This window comes from Theobroma cacao, chromosome 8, assembly GCF_000208745.1.
Source record: "Theobroma cacao cultivar B97-61/B2 chromosome 8, Criollo_cocoa_genome_V2, whole genome shotgun sequence".
NCBI classification, from domain to species: Eukaryota; Viridiplantae; Streptophyta; class Magnoliopsida; order Malvales; family Malvaceae; genus Theobroma; species Theobroma cacao.
The window spans coordinates 286,662-311,180 of NC_030857.1; the positions used below are offsets into that span (position 1 = coordinate 286,662).

The 24,519-nt window shown below is 36.8% G+C and overlaps 4 protein-coding genes across 8 annotated transcripts; 2 read left to right on the plus strand and 2 right to left on the minus strand.

Moving 5' to 3' along the window:
- LOC18591181 lies at positions 3,939–7,514 on the plus strand. Its single transcript, XM_018126154.1, has 5 exons — positions 3,939–4,337; positions 4,509–4,702; positions 4,963–4,996; positions 6,339–6,955; positions 7,049–7,514. The coding sequence occupies exons 1-5, from the start codon at positions 4,031–4,033 to the stop codon at positions 7,334–7,336; spliced, it is 1,440 nt and encodes a 479-aa protein (XP_017981643.1). The 5' UTR covers positions 3,939–4,030; the 3' UTR covers positions 7,337–7,514.
- On the minus strand, positions 7,496–12,210 carry LOC18591182. 2 transcript variants are annotated; one of them, XM_007017146.2, is made up of 8 exons: positions 11,883–12,210; positions 11,529–11,652; positions 11,273–11,365; positions 10,489–11,163; positions 9,525–9,885; positions 8,938–9,019; positions 8,287–8,542; positions 7,496–7,839 (listed from the first exon to the last, which is right to left on the minus strand). In XM_007017146.2, the coding sequence occupies exons 1-7, from the start codon at positions 12,078–12,080 to the stop codon at positions 8,336–8,338; spliced, it is 1,740 nt and encodes a 579-aa protein (XP_007017208.2). In that variant the 5' UTR covers positions 12,081–12,210; the 3' UTR covers positions 7,496–7,839; positions 8,287–8,335. The 2 variants fall into 2 exon arrangements, with proteins under 2 accessions (XP_007017208.2, XP_007017207.2); XM_007017145.2 differs by having other exon boundaries at positions 9,525–9,891.
- Positions 14,517–19,784, minus strand: LOC18591183. 4 transcript variants are annotated; one of them, XM_018126363.1, is made up of 12 exons: positions 19,639–19,784; positions 19,458–19,515; positions 19,300–19,354; positions 19,092–19,177; positions 18,307–18,850; positions 17,829–18,237; positions 17,440–17,606; positions 16,542–16,773; positions 16,317–16,452; positions 15,851–15,945; positions 15,619–15,742; positions 14,517–15,078 (listed from the first exon to the last, which is right to left on the minus strand). In XM_018126363.1, the coding sequence occupies exons 1-12, from the start codon at positions 19,719–19,721 to the stop codon at positions 14,923–14,925; spliced, it is 2,145 nt and encodes a 714-aa protein (XP_017981852.1). In that variant the 5' UTR covers positions 19,722–19,784; the 3' UTR covers positions 14,517–14,922. The 4 variants fall into 4 exon arrangements, with proteins under 4 accessions (XP_017981852.1, XP_017981854.1, XP_017981851.1 ...); XM_018126365.1 differs by having other exon boundaries at positions 17,829–18,642; positions 18,755–18,850; positions 19,639–19,774; XM_018126362.1 differs by having other exon boundaries at positions 17,829–18,850.
- On the plus strand, positions 20,013–24,502 carry LOC18591184 (THO complex subunit 5B). The gene is made up of 8 exons (XM_018125811.1): positions 20,013–20,318; positions 20,436–20,726; positions 20,947–21,283; positions 21,707–22,044; positions 22,140–22,396; positions 22,725–23,322; positions 23,402–23,533; positions 23,897–24,502. The coding sequence occupies exons 1-8, from the start codon at positions 20,091–20,093 to the stop codon at positions 24,161–24,163; spliced, it is 2,448 nt and encodes an 815-aa protein (XP_017981300.1). The 5' UTR covers positions 20,013–20,090; the 3' UTR covers positions 24,164–24,502.

Below are 24,519 nucleotides of genomic sequence, written 5' to 3' on the forward strand. Positions count from 1 at the left end.
AAGGTTAATTTTAAATTCTTAATAGTTTGAGTGATTTGAGATTTTATCACTTATATGCATGTTCAATGCGAAAAACTTATCCTAAGTCAAAAGCAATGAAAATAGAAGAAGGAAATCATCTTTCTGCACTATGATTAGAAAGCAATGAGAAAAATAACAATGTGCAGCATTGCTTCATAGGTGGTAGGAATGGGGAAATGGGACAATGGCAGGATTCACAAGAGTAACACAAGGCACCTAATTAATAACAGGAACAATAAGGGGAGGCTGCTCAATAACATGAGTTGATCAGGGAGAGCGACCATGCTTCCTAGCATTCGCTAGTAAGATATCGTACTCAGTTGAAAATCTTAACAATAATTTGATCTCTCTCAAGTCTCAAAAACGTTTGACAAATTGTATATATTTGGCCTCCATGCTTATCCAACTAAAAAAAGTACAGACATGCATTCTTATCATTGCTTCCTTCCAACTAATACTTCCATCATGTAAAATTTTCCAGTCTCGTCTTTGTCTTGATTGTTTAGATCAAGCAGGAAAACGTGAACATAACGATCGATAACTCATAAAGAAAATGACAAGAAAAAGAAAAAGAGCAATATTCTATCCAGATGCCCCGATGTAAGAGGAGGAGATATAAAAGATACTGTGATGATAAAAATGAAACAAGCAACAACCAGAAAAAAAGAGTAAATAACGTTACCTATGTTACAAAAACAAAAACATTAAAATATGTCTGTTGGTTGGTCGGATTAGATTGTAGGGAGGAAGGGGGGTGCCCTCTAAAGGAAAAAAAAGGACGCAAATCTAATCCTTGGGGACAATATTCTTTTTCAATTTGTCCTATTGGAGGGGTGGGATGTATTCCTTGCAGAATCATGGAAAATTTGTCCCAATGCTGTTTTCTATAAATGTGAAAGCAAAATTTCAATCAAAGGGATGGTATAGGGGTTGACGCTGTAAAAAATTCAATGACCGACCCAAAGCATTGCATATATTCCTTCAAATTTAGGGAGAATTAAGAAGAGAAAAAAAAAAAAAAACGTGCGTCAAACCAAAGGATCACCTTCACCTTCTTCTTTAGTGACTCTAACAATGATCCATCAGGTGGTGGTGGTCCTAAGGGTTGTATACCCGTTTCGGTGGCTTTCTTTTGAAAAAGTTGCCATCAATTCCCAAAAATTCAATCGTGGACCTAATCCACCTACTACAGCAAGTATTTTTATTTCTTTATATCTATGAAATATAAAATCATATTATGTTTAAATCTTTTTTAAGCATAAGTTGTGAAGATGGTTTCATTGGATTTACATATATGACTCTCTTGGTAGGAAAATGAGAAAAAATTTTCACACGAGGGGAAACATAGCACAAACTCAGACCGAATACATCAATTATTCTAGGCCCGATTATCATTTTCTTGGGTCTATAAGCATTGGGTTTCGAGCTTTTCATTACGTGAACATGGAGGGAGGCCTAAAAGTACACATCTCTTGCCCCATGAAGCCCATCCGTCTGCAGTATGTGCATATAGTCCAAAATCTTTTGACTGTAAAGTCATGAACAACACGAGCTTAGGATGCAAAACGCTTTGTTTTGAAGGGATTATATATTATTCATGATTGTTAAATGCTTCATCATATGTTGATGAGGATGTTTTCCATTCTTACCTACCACTTACCATGACTAAGTCTTAACAGTGTTCTTAAGAGAAAATGTTTTCATAGTGGAAAACTCCTACTCGAAAATGATGGTATAAGCAATTCTTTTGAACGTTCGGCTGATCAAGGGATTTTCGACATGCATGTAAGCTTTGTAATCTCAATTGCAGAAAAATGGTAGATTGGTAGTGAAGAACAGAGATCGATCGATCTCAGCACTAGCAATGAGGTAGAGCAGTAATGCTTTGATGACATCAGGCTGAGGCAGAAATGAGATAGAGAGAAAGTGGTGAGTGGTGACAGACTGAAGGGTGTGATCATCGAGTCATAGTGGTGGTCGTGCTTCGTGGCCATTATGCTAGCTTACAAGGAAACACTATGATTCCCTCTTTTAACAAATGGGGTTGTTTGTTTCTTTTGAAATATTTAAGGAGGATTCTCTTCTGTGCTTGATAACTTCAATTTCGTGGGCAACATAATTATTCTTCAAGTTAAAAAAAAATTAATACTAATAATTGCATAATGCATGCCTGGTCTCTGCGTTTTATATACAAGAAGACAAAATTTTGATCATTATCCAAAAGTATCATATAATCTTCAAAGAATATTTTTATTTTTTAATTTTTGATATAATCGAGGCGTCTTTTCTTTTTCATTTGGTAGAATCAGAGTTCAAGGAGGCACACGGGATTGAACATTGAGTCTTATCTTTAAAGGGAAATAATACTCGTCAAATCATTATTTAATTTTTTTAATAGAAAAATTTAAATAGTAGATACAATCATTTAAATAAAAGCCAACAGATTGAAAATTACTCTTTTATTTAGACATAATATTAGAGAAAATTTTAAATTATTCAAACAAATTTAAATAAATTTTTTTATTTATTTATATATTTAATTATNTAATATTTCAAAAAGATATTAAATTATTTAAGTAATTTAAATAATTTTTATTTATTTATTATATTTAATTATATTCTTATACTTATATTTTAAATTAACTAAACTTTTAAGATTATTTATTGATTAATTATTAATAATTAAAATATCAATTGTTATTTTTTATCACATTGTGCTAATAAGAGATGCTGACATATTATAGTATCTGATGATGTGATATAATAAAATGATTATGTGACATTTCACTTTATGTTTGTATTATGTTAGTGTTACATGACATAAAAATAATAAAAGATATTTTAATTAATTATAATATCTTATTTTAATTCAAAATAAAAATATAAAAATTTTAATTAAAAATAAAAATGTATGCTTTTGTAAAATTTAAGAAAATAAGGTTTACTTTTGACAAGTAGGGTGTTTGGAGGACCCAGAATTCTACTTGCATATGCTTCGATATTTTACCCATAACTCTTTCTACTAAAATTGAGATTGTATATAATCATATTAATTGATTTGCGTATAGGATAAGAATATATCTTTAGGTCATATGTAGCTAAATTAAAGCCTGAATTTAATGAATCTATTTTAATGTCAATTCACATAGGAATATATGTTTTGATTAAAATTATATATTTTTATAAGACGAGTCGGAGACTCTTATAAATAATTGAGAATTCTATATTAGTAATTTAACCCATTAAAATAAATTAAGGAAGAGAGGTAAGATTTAGATGAAGTGTGAAAGGTATTGTAATCTTAGGCTTGTTTGATTTGATTTTTCTTAAGTTATTATTATTTTATTTTTCTTTCTAGTTTAAATTTTGGTATATTATTTTTTGTTAATTAATTTAGTTATTTGATATTGATTGTTTGGATAAAATTAAATTATTCTAATTTTAGTACTTAGAAAAATTTTAAATCAATTCTCCGTGGAATTAATATTCTACTTACCGTCATATTATCTTTGTGATATATATACTTGCTTAGGTAAAAATTTAACTAACACTAACTGATTAATACATTACCTCATCCTCATCAATATTTTATGTAGAGTTTTCTTACAGTAAATAAGAGAGAAAAAGAAAAAAAAACAGCAGGCAAAATTCCAACTATGCTGATTTTAGTTTACTGGTCAAACTGAAAAAACAAAGAACAATTAAGCTATATTACATATACAATTAATTAATCAGCAATTGCTCTTTCTTTTAATAAAAGATTTGAAGAAAGACCAACCAACAACTGTTGGCTCTTGATTTGATGAAGTGGAAAGGGCATTAGGAAGATTAATTAAGCATTTCTAATTTTATAATATATATTCCGTTTCCAGTTTTCCTTGTGCTAAAGGTCTTTCTATTAGGTGTACATAGTTTACCATTAACATAAATTTAAAGCTCCTGCAAATTAAGATTTCTGTTTTAGACGTTGACGTTGCAACTCGTATGCTTCTGCATTTGCTTCCAAGCCATGGCTACTGCCAATCAATTTTGTGACGATTATCTGCTACTCAACCCCAAGGAAGCAAGCTTCTTGGATCTTTTCGGCCTACTTTTTTCCTCTGAGTTGGAGAAAAGAAGATTCATCGACTGCCCAGAACGGCAGCAACAAGGAAATTTTCGTCAGAGATGGCTCATCTTCATCTCCGTTCTTGTTCAGAAACTCCTCCTTTCGGGGACAAAACCTATGGCCCTAGTGGGGAATGCGCTCCAGATGTGTCTCAATCTCTTATCAAGCAACGGCGGCCTTTTCAAGCTCCTTCTAAACCTTGTAACAGGTGTTCGTCTGCTTTCCTTGTACCTACTATCATTTATTCTTTTTCATTGTATCTGAAAACTGGCCTGCCTTGAGCAGAATGAAACCCATCGTAGTTTGCATGAAAAACAATTGTTTTGTTGCTAAAAAGGGTTCAAAGTAACGATTCAGAGATGGGGTTTTGATGGAGCAGGGAAATTCGTGTGGCCTGATAAATCATCGGAGACGTTCACATCTGTGTTAGCAAATGTGGACAGTCGCTTTGAATTAGACAACAGCATTGAACCTGACGACAGAAAATACAAAGCGTCACTGTCTATGATGGCTTCTAAACTGTCGTACGAGAATGAAGCCTTCATTAAAACCAAAATCACACAACATTGGAAGGTATGCTTTTCGCATTTAAGGCAATGATCAAATTATATATGTTCATACATATAAATTCTTCAAAAACTCAAATACTAATGTTTGAGATATTATATATTGATTATTCAGAAGAAGAATATAAACTTTGAATTGTATTAAACAATATTTGGTTCACTTTTATACTAAAGAATACATACATTCCCATTAAATCTTTTACTTTCTTAAATAAAATATGATTGTTCTTAACATTTTTTTTCTTTGACCACTTTTTTGTGGAGCAGATGAGATTCTTGAAGTTTTATAATTTTTGGAACGGTACGTGAGATGCAAGTTATAATTTTGTATTTCTTTTTTCAAATAATTATATATGGCCTTATCGATTTCCAAGTGGTAAAATTATCTTTATTAATTACATTAAGTATCATTGATTGACAGGAAATTAGAATGCTGGAAAGTGCTTAAGAATATATATATATATATATACTATATATTACTATATATTGTTAATTAATGAAATGATGATCTGTTGTTGTTTCTAATTATATAAAAAATTCAGTTGGCATCCAACATTTAGATACAAATCNTATATATATATGTTAATTAATGAAATGATGATCTGTTGTTGTTTCTAATTATATAAAAAATTCAGTTGGCATCCAACATTTAGATACAAATACAAAAGAATATTAAGAGAGAGAGAGAGAGAGAGATGGGATTATTCCTCCTCTTAATCAACTCTCTATATATCAATATAGTTTTGTAAACAAATTACATTGTTTCTTCATGTCTAGCCCAACTTGAATTAATTATAGTAAAAGACACTGCTGTTTCTGACGTCCGTGTCTGATGATTGCTACTGTATAATACATATAACAAGTCATATGCAGGCGACATTGTTGATGTGGGGTTAAAGAAATAGCCATGATTCATTGAGTAAGGGTTAAGAATAAGTTAGATTCTTTTTTTTGGAGAATAAGAAAGATTATAAAGACACAACAAAATATACAACTTTTGGGCTTTTTAAAGTCTTTCACTGCTCTCTATACATATTCCCTAATCTGTCAAGTTTAGGCAGCTGGTAGCCATTTTTTTATTTCATAGTAAATCTTATTGGCACTTTCCAACAATTTGCATTGAATTAACAAGCAAGGGTTTGTTTGGTTTCAAGCATTTGATTAGCTTTCAAATGGAGTAAACCCCATTCTTGTTATCTTTTTTCTGGTATAATGGCTACAGCTACAGCCTTGATTCGGTCCTCCACCAACACTTAGGCTTTTGATTGTGCTTTAGTCCAGAAGACCAACCAAAAGCTTTGCTTGGTCAAACATTAATTCACCAAACATATCCTAAATAGTCAAGTCATTTATTGTACTTAAAACAGTACTTTAGGATATTTTGCTTCTCCTGGACCAAGCATTTAGATAGCTTCAGGCAGTACTTCAGGGTTTTAACTATGAATGAAAGCCAACATTATTCAAATACTAAACATATTACGTGATAGCTTAAGGATTGAACATAAGCAGATTAAAGGATTGATAACTTGTAAATAAAGATTCATTCTATTATTAACGTTTCCATCTAATCTAAGACTTCGTTTATCCTCCACCAAGGATTCATTTGTCTTTACTTACTAATTTAAGACTTCTTTGTTTCACAGATTACCAAGAACGTTTTTCAACCCAAGCCTTCATGCTCCAAGACACACAGGCTAACCCCAACCTGATTGTGGTTGCATTCAGAGGCACCGCCCCATTTGATGCCGACGCGTGGCGGACCGACTTCGATATTTCCTGGTATCAGCTGGAAAACATGGGTAAGGCCCATAGTGGTTTTATGAAAGCTCTAGGCCTGCAAAAGAACCAGGGTTGGCCCAAGGAGATCCAACAAGGCAGCGACCGACAACATCAATTTGCTTACTACACTATCAGAGAAAAGCTGAAAGAGGTTTTGCAGAAGAATCAGGAAGCCAAGTTCATATTGACAGGGCATAGCTTAGGTGGGGCATTATCTATCCTGTTTGCAGCTGTGCTAGTTTTACACGAGGAGGAATGGTTGTTGGAGAGATTGGAAGGGGTTTACACCTTTGGGCAACCAAGGGTGGGGGACGAGAAGTTTGGGGAGTTTATGAAGGAGAAGTTGAGGGAATTTGATGTGAAGTATTTCAGGTACGTTTACTGCAATGACATGGTGCCTAGGATTCCATATGATGACAAAGCCCTCCTGTATAAGCATTTTGGACCCTGCCTTTATTTCAATAGCTGCTACAGAGGACAGGTAAGTGCCCTCTTATCACCCCCTCCATCAGAGTTTAATTTTTGATTCAGAAACAATAGGAGTGGTCTTGAACATTTTAATTCCGTAATGCAGGTTTTGTCGGAGGAACCGAACAAGAACTACTTCTCCATGCTATGGGTGTTACCAAAGAACATGAACGCAATTTGGGAGCTTGTTAGGGGCTTCATCATGCCTTACACGAAGGGTCCGGACTACAAGGAAGGCTGGTTTCTGAGAATGTGGAGGATGATTGGCTTAGTGGTACCAGGATTATCAGCTCATTCCCCTCAAGATTATGTCAATTCTACCCGGTTGGGATCCTTGCCCTCACATCTTCAGCCTCAAGACCCAATACACCAACACCAACTTAAAACAGATTGACAATTTGACACAGATGATTCAATACCGACAAGCTCATTACATAGTTCTTACAAAATGACAAGTTTTCAAAAAGATATACACGAAAAAAGGGAAAGGGGAAAGATGGGGAGGGGGGTGAGCCTGCCTCATTTGGAAGTTTTAATTACAAAATTGAAATGCTTTTGCATCTATTTGACCTCATCAATCCGATTACTTGATGTAATTAAGAAGGTAAAAGGCATGAACGATATTTCCATTTCCATGGCAAACGGTCATATATAGTAAGAAAAAACCCTCGAAAAGGTTGATTTACATACATACATGCATACAGGATTTTATTAGTCAAACATTCAGGAAATTATGAGCCCCGGCGCATAGCAATTGGGGTCTTGATCTTATCTGGAACCTTGACGGAGATAGCGGTGTTTCATTCATGCAAAACTGCAGTGACACCAATTTAGCGTCAGTATTGAAGTTGCTTCCTGTACAATATTCATAGTCTCCAGGGGTCTTTGTTCTTCAAACTGGTGAAGAGACAAGATGAAACAATGTAAGCATAAAACTAGATTACCAATAATATACCATATAATCAAAACTTGAAGCAGTCTATTTGCATGCGATGTTGAAGTGCCATTTTAAATGACAAAAAAATTGGTAATACGTTTAGCAAGCACATTGACTTCCATGTGAAATGGAGATTATTAAGGGATGCCTCACCATTTTACATGAATGATCTTGGATTACTCACCAGATCAGTGAACTCATTCATCCAATACATATATATGGTGAAATCTTAAAGCACATTTCGATTCCTTCAGTGATCGTATGATATGTTATCACTGTCAATACTGAGATGATACTCAATACACACACACACACACTCCCTCCTTGCCATCGTTCTTTTTAATTTTCCTTTTAAAAAAAGATAGAGCAAAAAATTTGAAATGAAACCACTATTCAAAAGAAGTTACCTGGCATTTCACGCCTAATTGAACCATTAACAGATAGCCAAGTGAGGCATTAGAAAGCATGGCAGGTGAAGCAGCCACTCAATGAACCCATCTGGCGGGTTCTACTGAATGATAAAGCCTTATGTGAGGTCCTTGTAACTTGATGGGCTTGGTTGGCTAACATCGAACTTCGCATTTCTTGGGCTCTCTTTTGAGCTGATCTCAGTTTATTCATTATCTTATCCATTGATGATGATCGCTTCTTTTCCAGCTTCATCTGAAATACATCGTTGCGTTAGTAATAACGAAGAAATGAAGCTTTTTCGTCATGCAAGATCTACTGAATTTTCACCACAAATTGTTAACTATGCATTAGTGATCCTATACTTTCCTCTTCATTAGTAGTTTTTCCTTAACAGAGTATATTCAAATTAAGAACCAACAGTTTTGCCCAGAAAAAGAGCAAGTAACGCTATCTACATCAAGACTTTACATGATAGCTTCAACATCTATACGAGCAAGCTCAAGGTGACAAAGAAATCGAAAGAAATAACTAAAATAATCATTTGCTAGAGAGAACTTTTTTCTCTGTATCAAGGTTGATCGTTGACTAAAATATTTCTTTACAATTACTTCAATTGTGAATGGAGAAGTATTCAAGAAAAAAGTAACCTCTAGTTTCCTTATGGCTGCCTCAGCTTTTGCCTTCTGCAGATTCTCCCAAGCAGTGATTTTGGCTTCTTCTCTTTTGATCCTGAAGAAGAGAAAGAAAGAAGTTGACATATGAATATCAATCAAATCTGTTCTGTAAAACTAGTGTTCTCTCGGATTGATCAGCTTTTGATAGATGAATATAAACATGAACAATTCAGAAAAACTTTCACCATATTAAGCTAGGATTTGCTAAATAAAAGTAATAAGTTGGATGCAGTTTCTTAGGCAGATCTATAAAATGGCAAGGCAAATCCCACAGAATATAGGGCCTGAAACTGACAACTTCGCTAAATTAAGCATTATATAGAAATTATTTGAAGCTTGTCTTCTAGGAAGGATGCGATTGTGGTTCAAGCAGAGAATGCTTGATTCACAACTTTTAGCTTGTTATCGATGAGATCTTCGACTGTTGATAGATGGAAATATTTACTCCTTTCCTTAAGGTATTTAATCAATAGAGTTTAAGCGGTCACTTCCGAAGTTGTCATGAACTATAATCCTACAAAACCATACATCAGGAGAATGTAATAGTGAAGCAGACATACTTGGAAATGTTCTTTGCTGTTTCCGTCACATCCCAAGTTGATGTACGAGTGTCAACAGCCCTCTTTCTCCAGTCATCAACAATTTCTGAGCTCTTCCCAGAGTTTCGAGCTCTATGCTTCTTCGACCACCTAGTCATGGTGACTCTTTCATCTACCTGCACATCTCTCACTTCTGATTTTGAGGAATGGATGCTCTGCACTTCCATGATAGGCAGAGCAGAAGGGGTCAAGGGAGAGAAAGGTCTTCCTTTGGGAGATGAGTTGGTGCTACCCTGTGGGCTCATTTGGGTCGCCATGTCTCTTCTTGAAACAGTACGAGAAATATCAGTGGCTGCATCCTTGACTGTTTCAAGATTTTCATCTGCATCTTTGATGAAAAGCCAATCGGAAAGATCAGATATATGAAAGGACAATAGTTTTAGCAATTACCATAATAACAACAACCTATCTCTTAGATTTGGCAGATGGCCAATATTGATATGTCATAAAACATATTAAAAGAAAGAAAGAAACCTTAAGTTCATGAATTAGGCAAATTAGAGAAATACACAATCCTACTCTGCTCATGTTCAGTTGCTTGGAGTTGCAGAATCTTTAATGTTTAAACAGTTCCCAAATTGAGAGGTAGGTTCATCTCTGTTTCTCAGTCATTATACAAGCGTTGTAACTCTTTTTTTTTGGATAATTTCTTAGTAAATTATAAAAAATTAAACATTTATTAATAAGGATTTCAAAAGTTTTGATTAACAATGAGTAGTGATCTATTTAAATTGCATCAAATATGAAGTTTTAACTTAAGATTAGATTGATTTTGATGACAAGATAATAGATGTGGAGAAAAAAGCTTTCATAATTGATCTCACAGTTTTCAAAAGGCACTCGTCATGTGGAGATCGTTGTTATAAGCCGAAGCTCAAATTATCATCTCACCCAGAAATTTTGAATGATAGAGATGGGCATATACCTTGAGAAGGAAATGACGGTGGAGTCACTACCTCAGAGCATCCATGCACACTAACAGAACGGGCCATGCAAGGCTCAGTCCGAGCAGCAAATCCTCCACCATGGCTACTAGAATGAATTGCTAAACCATCAGCTGCAATCACACCAGCTGAAAAAGGAGAACCAGCCATGAAATTCCCAGTATGGCCGCCATCAAACATGTGCATCGCAGGTGAGTACAACGAATAGTAAGCAATCCCAGGAGGACCAAGTGGACCACTCTTCGATTTTGGTTTTCTTTGTGGAGGCACAATGGATTGCCTGACACCACCATCTCCAGAAACAGGACTAAAAATCCACCTCTCAGCATCTTCCCACTTTGAAGGCAAAGTCCTTCCATTGTTAAAAGGCAACACTCCAGCAGCATTCCCCTGCCTCCTTCCACCATTGTTATGCAATGGCACACGTTCAGAACTCCAACCTTTCTGCATCCCAGCACTCGAATGATGATGATGATGATAACTGGGAGTTCCGGGACTAGGAAATGCACCCGATTTCCGTGTCGCAACAGAGCTTTTCTTCATAGCCCCCAACCGCGGAGATGAAGCAGAGACATTGTTTAGATCTAATGAAGCAGGTCTTCGTCTATCAGGATTCTTCAACAAAGCTTCAGATCTAGTCCTCCTATCCTGACACTCTATATCAAAAAAACAAAAAAAGCCAACTCACAATTATTACCTTTTTGACGAAATATTAAGCTAAACAAAAAAAAAACACCAACTTCAAAAAAAGAAACTAAGGGGTACCTTTAAGAGCAAGAGAGAATGAGTTTCTTGCTGAATCTATCAGCTGATTTTCGTCCTCTACTATATGAGCTTCATTGTTTTCTCCTTTTTGAACTGCGTATTATTGTTAAAGGGAAAAAAGGAGGTGGGACAATGACAATGAGTGAGTGAATTTGAAATCTATTTTTGGTTTATTCGTTTCTTTTTTTTCTTTTGTGCAGTTTCAATTTTAACTTTTTTAAAAGAAGCTAATAATGAAAGAAAATATTGAGAGTACCTTTCACTTTTTCCCCTTTTCTGGAGAGACGACTGTGCTTATGGACTGTCATAGCTTTGTTTGGATCTAGATCTGGTCCACTCAAACTCTCATTCTGATCTCCTCCTTCATGTCCTGCCAAATGCTGCAAAAAGATTTCACATTTCAAACATTATTTCTCTTTTTCTTTCCTTTTCTGGGAATTAAAAAATGTCATCTGCTCAATTGCATTAAGAAAAAAAAAATCATGCAAACTGATCAACAATGATCGATCACAGCGTACACTGTCATACATTGCTCTCTGCTTATGCATTGCACTAAAAACTTGAGCTTAAAATGAACAAAAAAAAAAGTTGAAAGATTTGGCAATGTTACTAAAGAGAGTTCGGAAGCGAGAGAATCATGGTCGTGAGCATCGGATGCAAAAGAACAGCGATCGACACTAGCGGAAGCCGAAGAGAAGAGGCTGAAATTCGATTCCAGAGTGAATATAACGGAGTCAGGGCTCGCATCTCGAGCTCTGTAACCTGATGACCTCACCGCGCTTTGTTCTTGAAAGCCTAGCTCCGCCATTTTCTTCAGAGCTTCACTTCTTCAGTCCTTCCTCCTCCTTTCTTCAAATGTCGGCCATTTTTCTTTGCTCATGTTTTGTTCTGCTTGTTTGGCGGGTTAAAGACGGGGAGGCCATTTTAAAACCCTGGGTTTACTACTTTTAATGTTACTGGGCTTTCATTGCCTTGGACCTGGGGATTTTGACTCTGGTGAAATGACTGTAAAGCCCTTGGATTTATGATTATTTAGGTTTGATTATAAGGGTAATAAGGACTTTGGGATATAATTTTGTGGGAGGAATTACGGGTGTCACGTTCCAAGAGAATATTTTTTGATAAATGGGTGTGATTATTCTTTTCGTGTAAAACAAATTATGGGCATTAAATCATGATGTCCACCATGTCAAAAAAACGGTGCCGTTAGAGGAAAATTAGGAGAATGTGGAAAAGTAAGTTGGAAGTTGCCATTTTTCAAATCAATGAATGGGACTTGCACCAAGGATTCTAACATATTGCAGGCAAAACCAAGCTGAAATTTCAAGTAAAAGCCAATTATTCTTGTGTAACAATTACTAGTCATAATTGGGAATATGGAATTGACAACAAAAAAAGGCCATTAAAATAAAGTTGAAATTGACCATATGATTAGAATTCCCATTATATGACTTGAAAGAAAGTAGCAATAGAAAACATTAGACCTTTTTCTTTGATGGGTAATGGGTCAATTCCCATCATAACTACTAATGGTCACACCCAAATTAAAACCCCACCAGGAGGCCAGAACAAGAGATTAGTACCCAAACCTACAATCAAGCAATCTTGTAACTGTTTAGAACAAAGTCACACCGCAATTTGCTCTTTTAAATCTTTTACCCTTTGCTCTGTTTGTCTCAAAGAATAGCAATGTTGGGACATGGTTCCATGGAACAGAATAATAAGTGTTAGGAAAGTTAGTCAACGGGGAAATGTTGTTGGCAATGTGTTTTTCCTTTGTACCCTCATGTAACGGCAGAGAGTTGAAAGAGTTACGGGCGGTGATCAGACCTTTTCGTCCCCATCGAAAGTGCCGCACAGCGTGGAGAAAACATCATCTTCTTTTTTTTTTTTTTGAATTTTTGCTCCCTACACCTTAACGTACGTGGATATTGCAACAGTTTTTTCATCTCAGGCTACGTTTTTGTCAGGGAAGCTTCCTTCCTCTTTGCACATGATGGCCCATGAGATATACAGCAACAAAATCCAGGCTCTTCTTCCTTTCTTTCTCCGTGGAAACATTTCTTATCATCCGTGACACAGTACATCCTTTGCTTGTCACAGAATTTATTGCATAAATTGACGTATCGTGGCGGAACAAAAATGAAATCCTCGAGAAAGGGAAGGACTCACCATCCCCACAAAAATTGTACACACGGTTGTCAGCTGTACAGCCTGGAGCCATGCCAGTCAAACCAAACCGGGTAATTCTGCTACAAAAATAATTAAGAATAAACATGCACTAGGTGGAAAAAACACAATAGTCGATTTAACTACAGAGGCTCTCTTGTCTCTAGGCTTGGTAATGAGGGAGTGCATGTGGGATTACATTTGTAAATCTTGATGAGCAAGGTTTGATAAAAAAGCTTCGGTAAGAGCAACCATGGTTGTCACTTGTCAGGTTCCTTGGTAAGTTTGAGAGGCTGCATTACCATTCCTAGTCGGTTTGGTTTTCACCGCCCACGTGGGCTGGAGCAAATTTCATTATGCTGTTGCTGCTATTATTATTGGTCAGTCAGGTTAGGTTTGTTTCATTCATGCAGGACTGGACCCAAACCTTTTCTGGCCTAGAGATGGCGGTTCAGGTGTCACTTTTTGCACAATTTTTTTTTTTGGATTCTCATCACAGATACTGATTTTATTTGATTTGTTTTTTTGGGTTTCTTTTGTTGTATCTCAAAGCATTGACCCCAGTTTGAATAGCCTTCAAGATGATCTGTGTCTTCTTTTTAAAACCCAGAAAAAAAAAAAAAACATGGAAACCCAAGCAATCCATGAGATCAATTTTCTATTGGAACCAACCTTTCGGTAAACTCGATGGTCAATAACAAATACATCTGCTTTATCTTGCTAGCACATGCTCTCATAATAATAAACTTCATAGCAGTTCCCATCAAATTCTTAAATTGTTGCATCTACATTCTCTAATGTAAGAATCATTCATACAACTTAAGTAAAACCCACTCTCCAAGCCATCCTGCACATAATAAGTTGTCATATCTCAGTCTCATAACTAACGCCGGGGGGGACCTCATCCATTCTTTTGTAGTCAATGATTCAAAGAGCAGTGTGCATCATGCACGAGTCATGCTTGCGCATGCACACGAGCACTTGGATGGAAATGTTGGTCGTGTTGTTGTACAAACATAACTCCAAGTTAGGGCAAATTCCAAAAATACCAAATGCAAATGCAACAACTTCTGACTTACATCAAACCACTATTTTAATGCAGCATTAAATACATGGTTTTAGGCTGTCCGTACTTGGTACAACTCTGGGTGGTGTGGCCCAAAAGAAGCAGAAGACATAAAGAGAAACAAAGGCCGGTTGTTACAACTAGCATAAAGAAGAAGAGTTGAAAACCTGCTCACCTAACAATAAATCAGATAGATCGACAAGGTTAAAATGGTTGATGCAAAAGCATTGTTTGGCTTTCAGAATAATTGTATTTGTCATCTTTTAACATTTTACAGACATTGATTTTTGTTCTCCAAGCCATAATTTCTATACATCTTCCTCCGTTTCAGTCATAAGGCAACAACTTTGTCCTACATTATCCGGGAGATTTGTTTTGCTTTTGAAGAGGGAATATGAAAGCACTTACATTACTTTCATTCACAGCATAACCGAAATTGAGGCTGGGGTAAGGGAACCCATAAAACAGCATTGAAAATCATTAGGAGCTCAATATCCACAAAAAGGTGACCCCGTTCTCCTTCACTGCTCCACACAAGTAATGCTGATTTATTGTCCTCTGACTGCCGTCTCTGTGAAGTAAGCAGTTATTGCCTTCAGCTTTCCATTCAAAAAGTTTTTCTCAACCTAAGAGTATGAACATTTGCCTTTAGCAACAAGAAGAAGATAAAATTCAACAGCAAGAACATAAAACTAGTTCACAAATTAAAGAGAGCAAGTACATTTCTAGACTACTAGATAGGATACCTCTGAAAAACAGAATTTAAAAGGAAATTGGGAACAATTGATAGAAATTTCTATTGATAATTGACTTGCATATGGAGCACAAAGAAAGCAGCTGTTGAAAAATCAGACGAATTATTTCAGAAACTGATTTTTTCAAAACTTTGCTCATAAAAAACAACTGAAAGATCAAATTTATTACAAACCGAGGATCATGATTTGAGCAAAGGAGCTCTGGTCAACATATCTAGTTTTCTAGTGAGCACATCAAGAATCTCTGTATCTTACATTAAAAACAGTGTTTTAAGTGCAATAACATACTCCTGTGGTGATACCTACTAAGAATCTATATCAGTAAAGTTCACTGATGAATAAAATTCAAAGATTACCTCTAATGACCAAGGAGGCTGTGCAGACAGAGATAATTCTGCCAATTGATTGAGATCTACATTTCTAGGGAGAAACATGACAATTCTGCAGGCAATTTTCTTTGCAACATCAAACAGGAAATATCTGCAGGAGTACAATTGGAATGAAATTAAGACAACTCTTAAGAGGCACCAATAGCAAAACTAAATATTAGCTTTACGCAAAACATTTTGGTAGCAGAAAAAGGAGTACCCATCACGTGGCCTAAGCATTGTCTTGAGGTCATATATCTTTACTTTAGTGTAATCCGGACCGCCCCAAGGAGGTGATAAGAAAACAGTGTCTGCCTACAGCACCAGAAATATTGATGTAAAAGACATTAGAATAAAGCTAAATAGAAAGAAACAAATACATGAAAAAGCTAAATAGAAAGAAACAAATACATGAAAAAGATTTATATGTTCTTTCCTAGACTTCAGCATCAATCATTAAGAAGCAATAACAAGAACTAGAAAAGGTAACATCTAGAATTTACTAGTTGGCGCCATATCCATTGTCTAATATATCAAAATCTTATATATTGCAAAGGGACACCTACTCAACATTAAAGCCCCAAGTTCAAACCTTGGGAAAGGATGGTTGGTTTACAGGATGGAATAACATGCCATGTAAAATAAGAAACTAAAATCTGTAAATATGCAATAAGCCAGACTGGTACCTTCAATTTAGGTGCCAAAGCGAAAAAATCTCCCATTATGAAATCTATTCGGTCATTGACACCATAGACAGCAGCATTATGATATGCATAATCTATCTTCTTTGGATCGATATCAATAGCAATAACATGTGCGCTCCTGAAGAATCACACGGTACAAGTCAATAAAGTATGGCCATAACATTCAGCACAACCTACCAAGGGAAATAAAGTTTCAATAGTACTCACCTCTGGGCCAATTGAATGGCATTCCCGCCAACTCCAGTAAAAGAGTCAACTACAATCCCACTCCCACATCGGGATGCATGATGCCTGGCTATAGGCTCTGGAGTGACAGAAAACCACCCTTCCTCGTCCATTTTTATACCATCATCAAATCTGGAGAATAGCAGGTATCTCTGACACCAATATTTACCAATAATGGCAGAATACTCCTCAAATATCTCTTGGAATTGAAGTTCTGTACAGAGGAATAAAAGCTCAATAAACCAGTTTTTACAATATATCACAAGGGATAAGAAAACCAGCAGCTGCAAATAGAACAGAAATATTATCATTGGACATCACAAGTATTTGAGGACACGGGCAAACACAAAAATATACAAAAGATAAAATGGCTTTTACATTGTGTCTTCGTGGTGTTAGGTTGATGTCAATGGCATGGATTCTTCACTAGACAGTGTAGCAGACTAAAGAAGCAGGCTCCAAATCATCTTTGGGGTGCTTTACTGCTTTAGGATTCACTTCAAAAGTTTTAATACTGTTTACTTCCACATTTCTGGTCTAATAGCTGGATCATGAATCCAACAAAGCTAACAAACTTCCAAAATATATTATTGAGAAAAATAACAAATTATTACGCAAACTGCTTATGAGAACAATAAGGAAAAAAAGTCCCTAAAATAAGAACTGAAGTCTGATCAACCCCAATTGACCAGAGATACATTTCTTACATCCATCGTAAAACAATTCCAAACCATTTCCCCAGCATTAGTGTACTTTGGCTAACGATATTACAAAAAGAACAGTGTTGAATTAATCCAATTAAAAGTAAAGTTTATGTTAAATGTTGAAGCAATGGAGTTCATCAATAAAAAGGAAGGAAAAGAATAATTGAATTATATACCTTCCTCATCCCTTGCCAATTTCCTCTGAGCTCGTCTTCTTGTTTTCTTTTTCCCTTTTCTAATGGCAGCTACAAGTAGGGTATCCGCCTGATTGTTTGCTAAAGCAGCATTTTCTAAAATAATATCTTCACCATCAGAAATTGTTCCAGGGGGTACCGTAGGCATGCTGCAAGCAAATTAAGAAAGTCAGAAGCCCCTGAAATGGACATAATTAAGAGCATCATCCATTTGTAGTAGACATTCATATCTGTAATACCAAACTGTTCAAGCATGCTTCCTCAGCCATTATGAATGTTAATGAAGCTGTGAAATTTCAGTTTAGCAAGATAAAGCAGTGAAACGACAGTTTCAGAAAATTTACTGCAGTGCATTAAAAGAAGGTAATAACCTGTCAACATTGTCCTGGGCATCTGATGTTAAGCGTAATGTAAGTTCAGCAACACAAGTACCACTGGTCTCACAATGTTCACCTGCAAGCTCAAAACTCTTGCTTACAGAAGGTATTGCCAAACTAGAAGCAGCAGCAACTCCAGTCCCATTTGATAGCTCATCAGATAGCAGCTCTTCTAATCCACCACCGTGTACAGATTTCTGAAGTGACTCAGTAGTCATTTCATTTGACTTATTATTAAGGTTATTAAATACTAGATTTTCCATGCCTGGGGGTGGGTCCCATGTAGAAGCTTGAGTTTTGAGATTGTAAAAGTAGTTCCTCATGTAAAAAGAGTCCCAGTACACCCTCCAATCACCCAAAGCACCACCATATGTCTGGTCATTACCATCACAATCAAGCACATCTGAATTCATTGAAACTGACTCAGAAACAGGTAGCTGCTGAGTGCCATTACAGTAACAAAGCCTCTCACCTTTTTCATTGCAAGGAGCCACAGAGGAACAATCAAAACACTCATGCTCCATCAAGCTTCTATAACCTTCATTATTACAATGGTCAAGACCTGGATCCATCAAACAGTGTTCTGGTAAAAGTACAGCACCTAAACTAGTTGAGCTCACTGCAATTTTCTCATCAGCAGTAGACACAATACCACTCTGCTGTGCAAAGTCATAATCCTGGCCATCATTAGTCACAAGGTCAGAAATCCCATCACAGGTTTGTTCCATGACGGAGCCACAAATAGTCCTCACTGAGCTTGCTGAATCTTCTTGCTTAAGATCAGGGCATTGGGATTCATTGACAACCACTGCAACATCATGGTAAGATGATTCACTTCGATCCAGCATTGACATGCAACAAAAAGAACTGCTCGAGTTATCATGAAAAACAGAAGGAGATAGAATCTCCATCTCACTCACTCTGGAAAATTCCATCGTTTCTTCGGTGTCTTTATGACCATGAGAATGCTTCGAACGTACACCCTTCCTTTTGCTGCTAGTCATTTTACTCCTCGTCTGCCAGAATATTAAAATCATCAATAAGCCTCAATGGAAAAAATTAATGACCATTGTAGTATTGCAAAATGAGGTGCCTTTGATGTTACAGCAGACCAATAATTAAAATGAATTTTCCTAAAATTTCAAATGATTCAAGCACACGGACCATTTAACAGGGCTTCACAAACATTATAGTGGTTCTACATCTTCCTACTAAAAAAAAAATCAGAAACAAAAATACCGGCGGGATTCAACTTACCTCCTTGCTGGTATGGAAGGAAAGAGGAAGGCCCAAAGCATTCATTTCGTTAGCCAGTTCTATGTCCTCTGGTAAAGTGCAGGAATCTGAACTAACAATAAAACAGAATGAAAGAAAAGTAGGCATTAAATCCATAAACCAATAACTTAACAAAAAATTAAAAACCAAGGTAAATAGACAAGCTCAAAATAAATTGCAGAGCACTTGCCACTGGTCATATGAAAAACGCTTGAGCGGCTCTTGTCCCTTTGTCGAGACGATTTCTGCATACAAATAAACATAGAAAAGAACGAAGAGAAAAGATTTAAAACCAAAAACAAAAAATAATAAACGAAAGAAAGAAAAGAATTAGACAAGAGAAATTACATTGTTTTCGCTTTCGCATAAGCAAGAAGATTGTCGAGTCTCCTTAGCACCATCGTCCCTGCGTAAGAAAAGAAGGGGATGAGTTGCAGCTTACTAAACTGGTATTGTTTCACTTAAATTTCAACAATTTTCTCTACTTATTAGCAGACAAAGATGGATATAAATAGAGAGAGGAGTAAACCATAAGTAGACTTCGGTGAGCTTGAAGAGAAAACCCAGAGCTTTGATGGCTGGAGCTTCGCTTTGGTTTTCGACCGTGTCCATTGCGTTCAAGAATGCTAGACCCAAAGTCTCCCGCTTTTTAATCGACGAAACTGCCTTGTCCTCCGGCCGGCTCTTAATCTATAGCACGCAGAGTCCCTAGACAACCTTGAAACAATACGACGCTGTTTTTAGCATGCCGGGCTTGAAAGTTGGAAAAAGGTACTTTGGGCTGGACATCAAGCCCATATATGATATAACCCAAAGATTTTCCACCATCCGAAACATGGGAGAGTCACGACGTCGTTTTGATAGCAAGAAGTCCAGAGCATAGCAGGTCGCCATTTAATCTAACTGTTGTCTGCTCACGGTTGAAGGCTTGAAGTAGTAGCTATAACTGAAGCAGAGGGCGACAGTAGAGGGAGGAAGAAGATGGAGGACGGGGAGATAGAGGAGGGAATGGTGGTGGAAGAGAGCTCGCAGTTACCAGTTCCGCCGCGCAAGCCTGAGAAATCTCCCTACGATTTGCTTAAAGAAAGCAAAGCCTCGGTGGAAGAGATCGTCGCCAAAGTCCTCTCAATCAAAAAGAAAGACAAACCGAAATCCGATCTCAGAGAACTCGTCACCCAAATGTTCCTCCACTTCGTCAACCTACGCCAGGTCATCTTCCTCTCTCTGTCTCTTTTACATTTCTATTTATCCATTAAAGAGAAGCTTTTTTTTTTTTAAAGGAGAAATTGAAATCTAGGGTTTTGTTTTGTTTTATTGTTTTTCCAGGCGAATCGTAGCATATTGTTGGAGGAAGACAAAGTGAAAGCGGAGACGGAACGCGCGAAGGCGCCGGTGGATTTCACGACGTTGCAGCTTCACAATTTAATGTACGAGAAGGGCCATTATTTGAAAGCTATAAAAGCTTGCAAGGATTTCAAATCTAAGTATCCTGATATCGAGCTTGTACCGGAGGAGGAGTTTTTTCGCGACGGGCCTGAAGAAATTAAGGGTTCTAATTTGTCTGATGATAGCTCGCATAATTTGATGCTCAAAAGGCTCAATTATGAACTCTTTCAGGTAAAGTACTAATTAAATCAAATTTTGATAAATAAATATACATTTTTTTATGTATTGTTTTAATTTTGTGGAAAATTTGAGTCTTTCCGATACCTTGTTCATGTTTAGGGCAATGTATTATACATTTTGAATTGAAGTAGGCATCTTTGTCTTAGTATTTAAACTGATTGGCGACAAACAAATGGTTTGCTAAGCATACTATGGATGTTGTTTGTCTCAGCGGAAAGAGCTATGCAAACTTCTAGAAAAACTGGAACAACGGAAGAAAAGTCTTTTGGAGAAAATAGCAAATCGAAAGAAGTTTCTGTCAAGCCTGCCTTCGCACCTCAAGTCCCTAAAGAAAGCATCATTGCCTGTACAGAATCAATTAGGTGTTTTGCATACAAAGAAACTGAAGCAACATCATTCGGCTGAACTGCTTCCACCTCCACTTTACGTGATTTACTCACAGTTCACGGCCCAGAAGGAAGCATTTGGAGAAGATATCGATCTTGAGATCATAGGAAGTATGAAGGATGCTCAAGCTTTCGCTCGCCAGCAAGCAAATAAGGACAATGGTGAGTGATGTTTGTCTTACTTTGTGGCTTGTGCAGAGTCAATAGCTTTTTGGATGTTACTTAAGTTGTACTCTCTACTCAAAACAACGGACAAGTAGGCTAGTGCAAAAAGACATAATATTATTGGACATAAAGCTTGCCATTAATAGTTTAGCAAAAGATGGTGTGCAGCATTTAAGTTGAAGATATGGTTGCTAACAAAATTAACCAAGTTGTATGGTTAAACTGCTAGGAGGGTGAGAGTAATTAAACCTGTTTATTTCTACAAAGTATTTTCTCTCAGTTAGCTTTTGATGTCTTTGATATGTATTATACTTTAATTTATCTTGTTATCTAACAGGCCGTGGCTTCTGGTAGTAGATGATTTGAAATTTTCTCTTTCAGAAAAAAATTGAATTGAGTACTGATATTGTTAATGGCCAGGTATATCTACCAGTGTAGAGAGCTCAAGGTTGGAGGATGATGTACCTGATGAGGAAGATGATGGCCAGAGAAGGAGAAAGCGGCCAAAGAGGGTTCCGAGCAAGGAGGCTATTGACCAGGCAGGAATCTATCAAGTTCATCCTCTGAAAATTATCCTTCACATACACGATGATGAAGCATCTGATCCTAGATCTGCAAAACTGATCACTTTGAAGTTTGAATACTTGTTAAAGTTAAATGTTGTATGTGTTGGGATTGAAGGGTCAACTGAAGGACCTGAGTATAATATCCTTTGCAATTTATTTCCTGATGACACTGGCCTTGATCTGCCTCACCAGGTTTGTGTCTCATAGCTATTACATGCCTTGCTTTCACCCTCATCCTCACCCTCACCCTTGCCATGTAACAATGACTGTTCTGAATGCTATTGCAGTCGGCTAAGCTCTTTGTTGGTGATGCTGTTACATTTGATGAAAGGAGAACTTCACGTCCATATAAGTGGGCGCAGCATTTGGCAGGAATTGATTTCTTACCGGAGGTCTCACCATTGCTTAATAGCAATGAAACTTCAAACAATGAAACCAAAAATGATGCTGTTGTTTCTGGTCTTGCATTGTATCGCCAGCAGAACCGAGTGCAGACAGTTGTGCAAAGAATCCGCTCACGGAAAAAAGCTGAGCTGGCTCTTGTGTGAGTCACTGCCCTGTATGTTTTGGAGTTTGGGTCGTCAAGAAAACAGTAGGGAAGCAAATAGGAGTGAATACCACAATGTGGTCAAATCTGAATATTTGGTCCTAATTTTCTGAGCTAGGGTTCTTGTTGGCATCTTTATAAAATATTAAGTCGCTGACGTGGATTTAGTGCAAAGTTTATCTCTCTGCTTAGTGTAACTTGTTTGTTTGATGCATCTTATGTGTTGGAATATTTCTTTAACTCCTTGTTGGATACTCTTAGCTTGTCTGCCTTCAGTATGGTATGTTTTTTGTTGAAAATTTGGAATTCTTTCATTGAATTACAGGGAACAGCTTGATTCACTTATGAAGCTTAAATGGCCTTCTCTGAATTGTAAAAGTGTCCCATGGGCCTTGCATACCCCTTTATGCAGTTTACATAGTTGGTCATCTGTAGGACCCAAAGTTAATGAGACTTCATCTGAACCTGTTCCTGACAGAGAACCGGTTCAAGAGCATATGGATGTTGATATGGATGGAAGATCTGGTATGTCAAAGGAAGAGCTGGAGGGGTTAAGAGAAGATGGAGAGCTTCCATCTTTGCTTTCAGCTCCATCCGTCAAAAATGATGCTAAACTTACTATGTTAAAGGGATCCAGTCTAAACCATTCCAAGCAGTTGGCTTTAATTTCAAAGAACATTTTGTCTCCAGTCAGTAAGGGGAAATCACCAAGTTTCAAAAAACATGATGATGAGTCTGACTTCATGCTGGAGACTGACAGTGATCTGGATGAGCCTGCAGAGACAGAGACTGAAAACACTGCTTCTTCTCAGTGCTATGAAATAGCTGAAAAGGCATGGGTGGACTATGGTATCAAGGAATTTGTTCTCCTTTTGACAAGGAAAATGGACACAAGTGGGCAGAATATGAAATTAGAAGCCAAGGTGTCATGTATTGCTTTGTTTTGTTCTATTATGTTCAATCTTAATGATGGAAAGCTGACACTAAATTGTATTGTTGCAGGTTAAGATCAGTATGGAGTACCCTCTTAGGCCTCCTTTATTTACAGTGAATCTTTACTCTTCTCCTGGAGAAAATTCTCTTGAGAATGACTATTTTCAGTGGCACAATGAAATACGTGCTATGGAAGCTGAGGTAAGCAATCAGTACTTCTGAAGTAGCTATTTCACATTAATGCATGGTGATTTGTTGGAGTATTTTCTTTTAGGCATATAGACATTGAATGCCATTATAATGAAGCATAGTTAATTATGAGCTCATGCTTGTTATGATGAATCAAGATGACAGTAAATGATAATGGTTTCACTTATTAAAAGTAGTGTGGTTTTAGACCTTTTGTCCTGTTGGTATATCATAACAGTAATGTGCTCGCTAGTTGAGTTAACACCAATTTCTTAGTATTCTCTCTGAACTACTTGAATGTGTTTCCTGAGGGCTTACTATTACTATCTTTCTTATGTATGCTCAATAAATTCACACTCTTGTTGCATCATGTAGGTAAATCTTCATATGTTAAAGATGGTACCCCCGGATCAAGAAAATTACACCTTAACACATCAAGTGTACTGTCTTGCTATGTTGTTCGACTATTACATGGATGAGGCATCTCCATCTTCTGAAAAGAGGAAGAGTAGTTCTGTGATTGATGTTGGCTTGTGTAAACCTGTTAGTGGTAGGCTTCTTGCGAGATCATTCAGAGGTAGGGATCGTAGGAAAATGATATCCTGGAAGGACATGGAATGCACTACTGGCTATCCGTTCTAGAATATAAAGTATGTGCTCTGAAAGTAATGATAGTATCGGTGCTGCTGGGCTGCTAGCTTGCTAGTTGAGGTTCAGAGGAAGTAACTCGACGATGATTCTTTAACGAAAGAAAGGATTTAGGGATGACCTTGTTGCTTGTGCTGCAAAATATTGTGTTTCCTCCCAAGCTTCAGGTGCATATGCAGTTTATGCTGTATTCCCTCTGTAGTTAAATGGTGAATCTACTAGTGAACATAAGGTTGTTGTGGCAACACTGAAGGGAATTGTTTCAATATGGATCTGATTCTCCAGATTTGCTAAATTCAAAGGGAGAACAATAAAAGCAAGGGGTTTCTTTCAGCGTTTGATTGCGCGAG

Coding starts and splice junctions, on each gene's coding strand:
- LOC18591181 (XM_018126154.1), top strand. CDS start 4,031: ATGGCTACTGCCAATCAATTTTGTGACGATTATCTGCTACTCAACCCC. Junction 4,338..4,508: donor CCTTCTAAACCTTGTAACAG/GTGTTCGTCTGC, acceptor TTGATGGAGCAG/GGAAATTCGTGTGGCCTGAT. Junction 4,997..6,338: donor GTTTTATAATTTTTGGAACG/GTACGTGAGATG, acceptor TTTGTTTCACAG/ATTACCAAGAACGTTTTTCA.
- LOC18591182 (XM_007017145.2), bottom strand. CDS start 12,080: ATGGCGGAGCTAGGCTTTCAAGAACAAAGCGCGGTGAGGTCATCAGGT. Junction 11,366..11,528: donor AAAAGGGGAAAAAGTGAAAG/GTACTCTCAATA, acceptor AATAATACGCAG/TTCAAAAAGGAGAAAACAAT. Junction 8,543..8,937: donor CAGCCATAAGGAAACTAGAG/GTTACTTTTTTC, acceptor GATGTATTTCAG/ATGAAGCTGGAAAAGAAGCG.
- LOC18591184 (XM_018125811.1), top strand. CDS start 20,091: ATGGAGGACGGGGAGATAGAGGAGGGAATGGTGGTGGAAGAGAGCTCG. Junction 22,397..22,724: donor AAAGCTGAGCTGGCTCTTGT/GTGAGTCACTGC, acceptor ATTGAATTACAG/GGAACAGCTTGATTCACTTA. Junction 23,534..23,896: donor TACGTGCTATGGAAGCTGAG/GTAAGCAATCAG, acceptor TGCATCATGTAG/GTAAATCTTCATATGTTAAA.
- LOC18591183 (XM_018126362.1), bottom strand. CDS start 19,721: ATGGACACGGTCGAAAACCAAAGCGAAGCTCCAGCCATCAAAGCTCTG. Junction 16,453..16,541: donor GCCATTCAATTGGCCCAGAG/GTGAGTACTATT, acceptor GTGATTCTTCAG/GAGCGCACATGTTATTGCTA. Junction 15,946..16,316: donor CTTTGGCACCTAAATTGAAG/GTACCAGTCTGG, acceptor CTGGTGCTGTAG/GCAGACACTGTTTTCTTATC.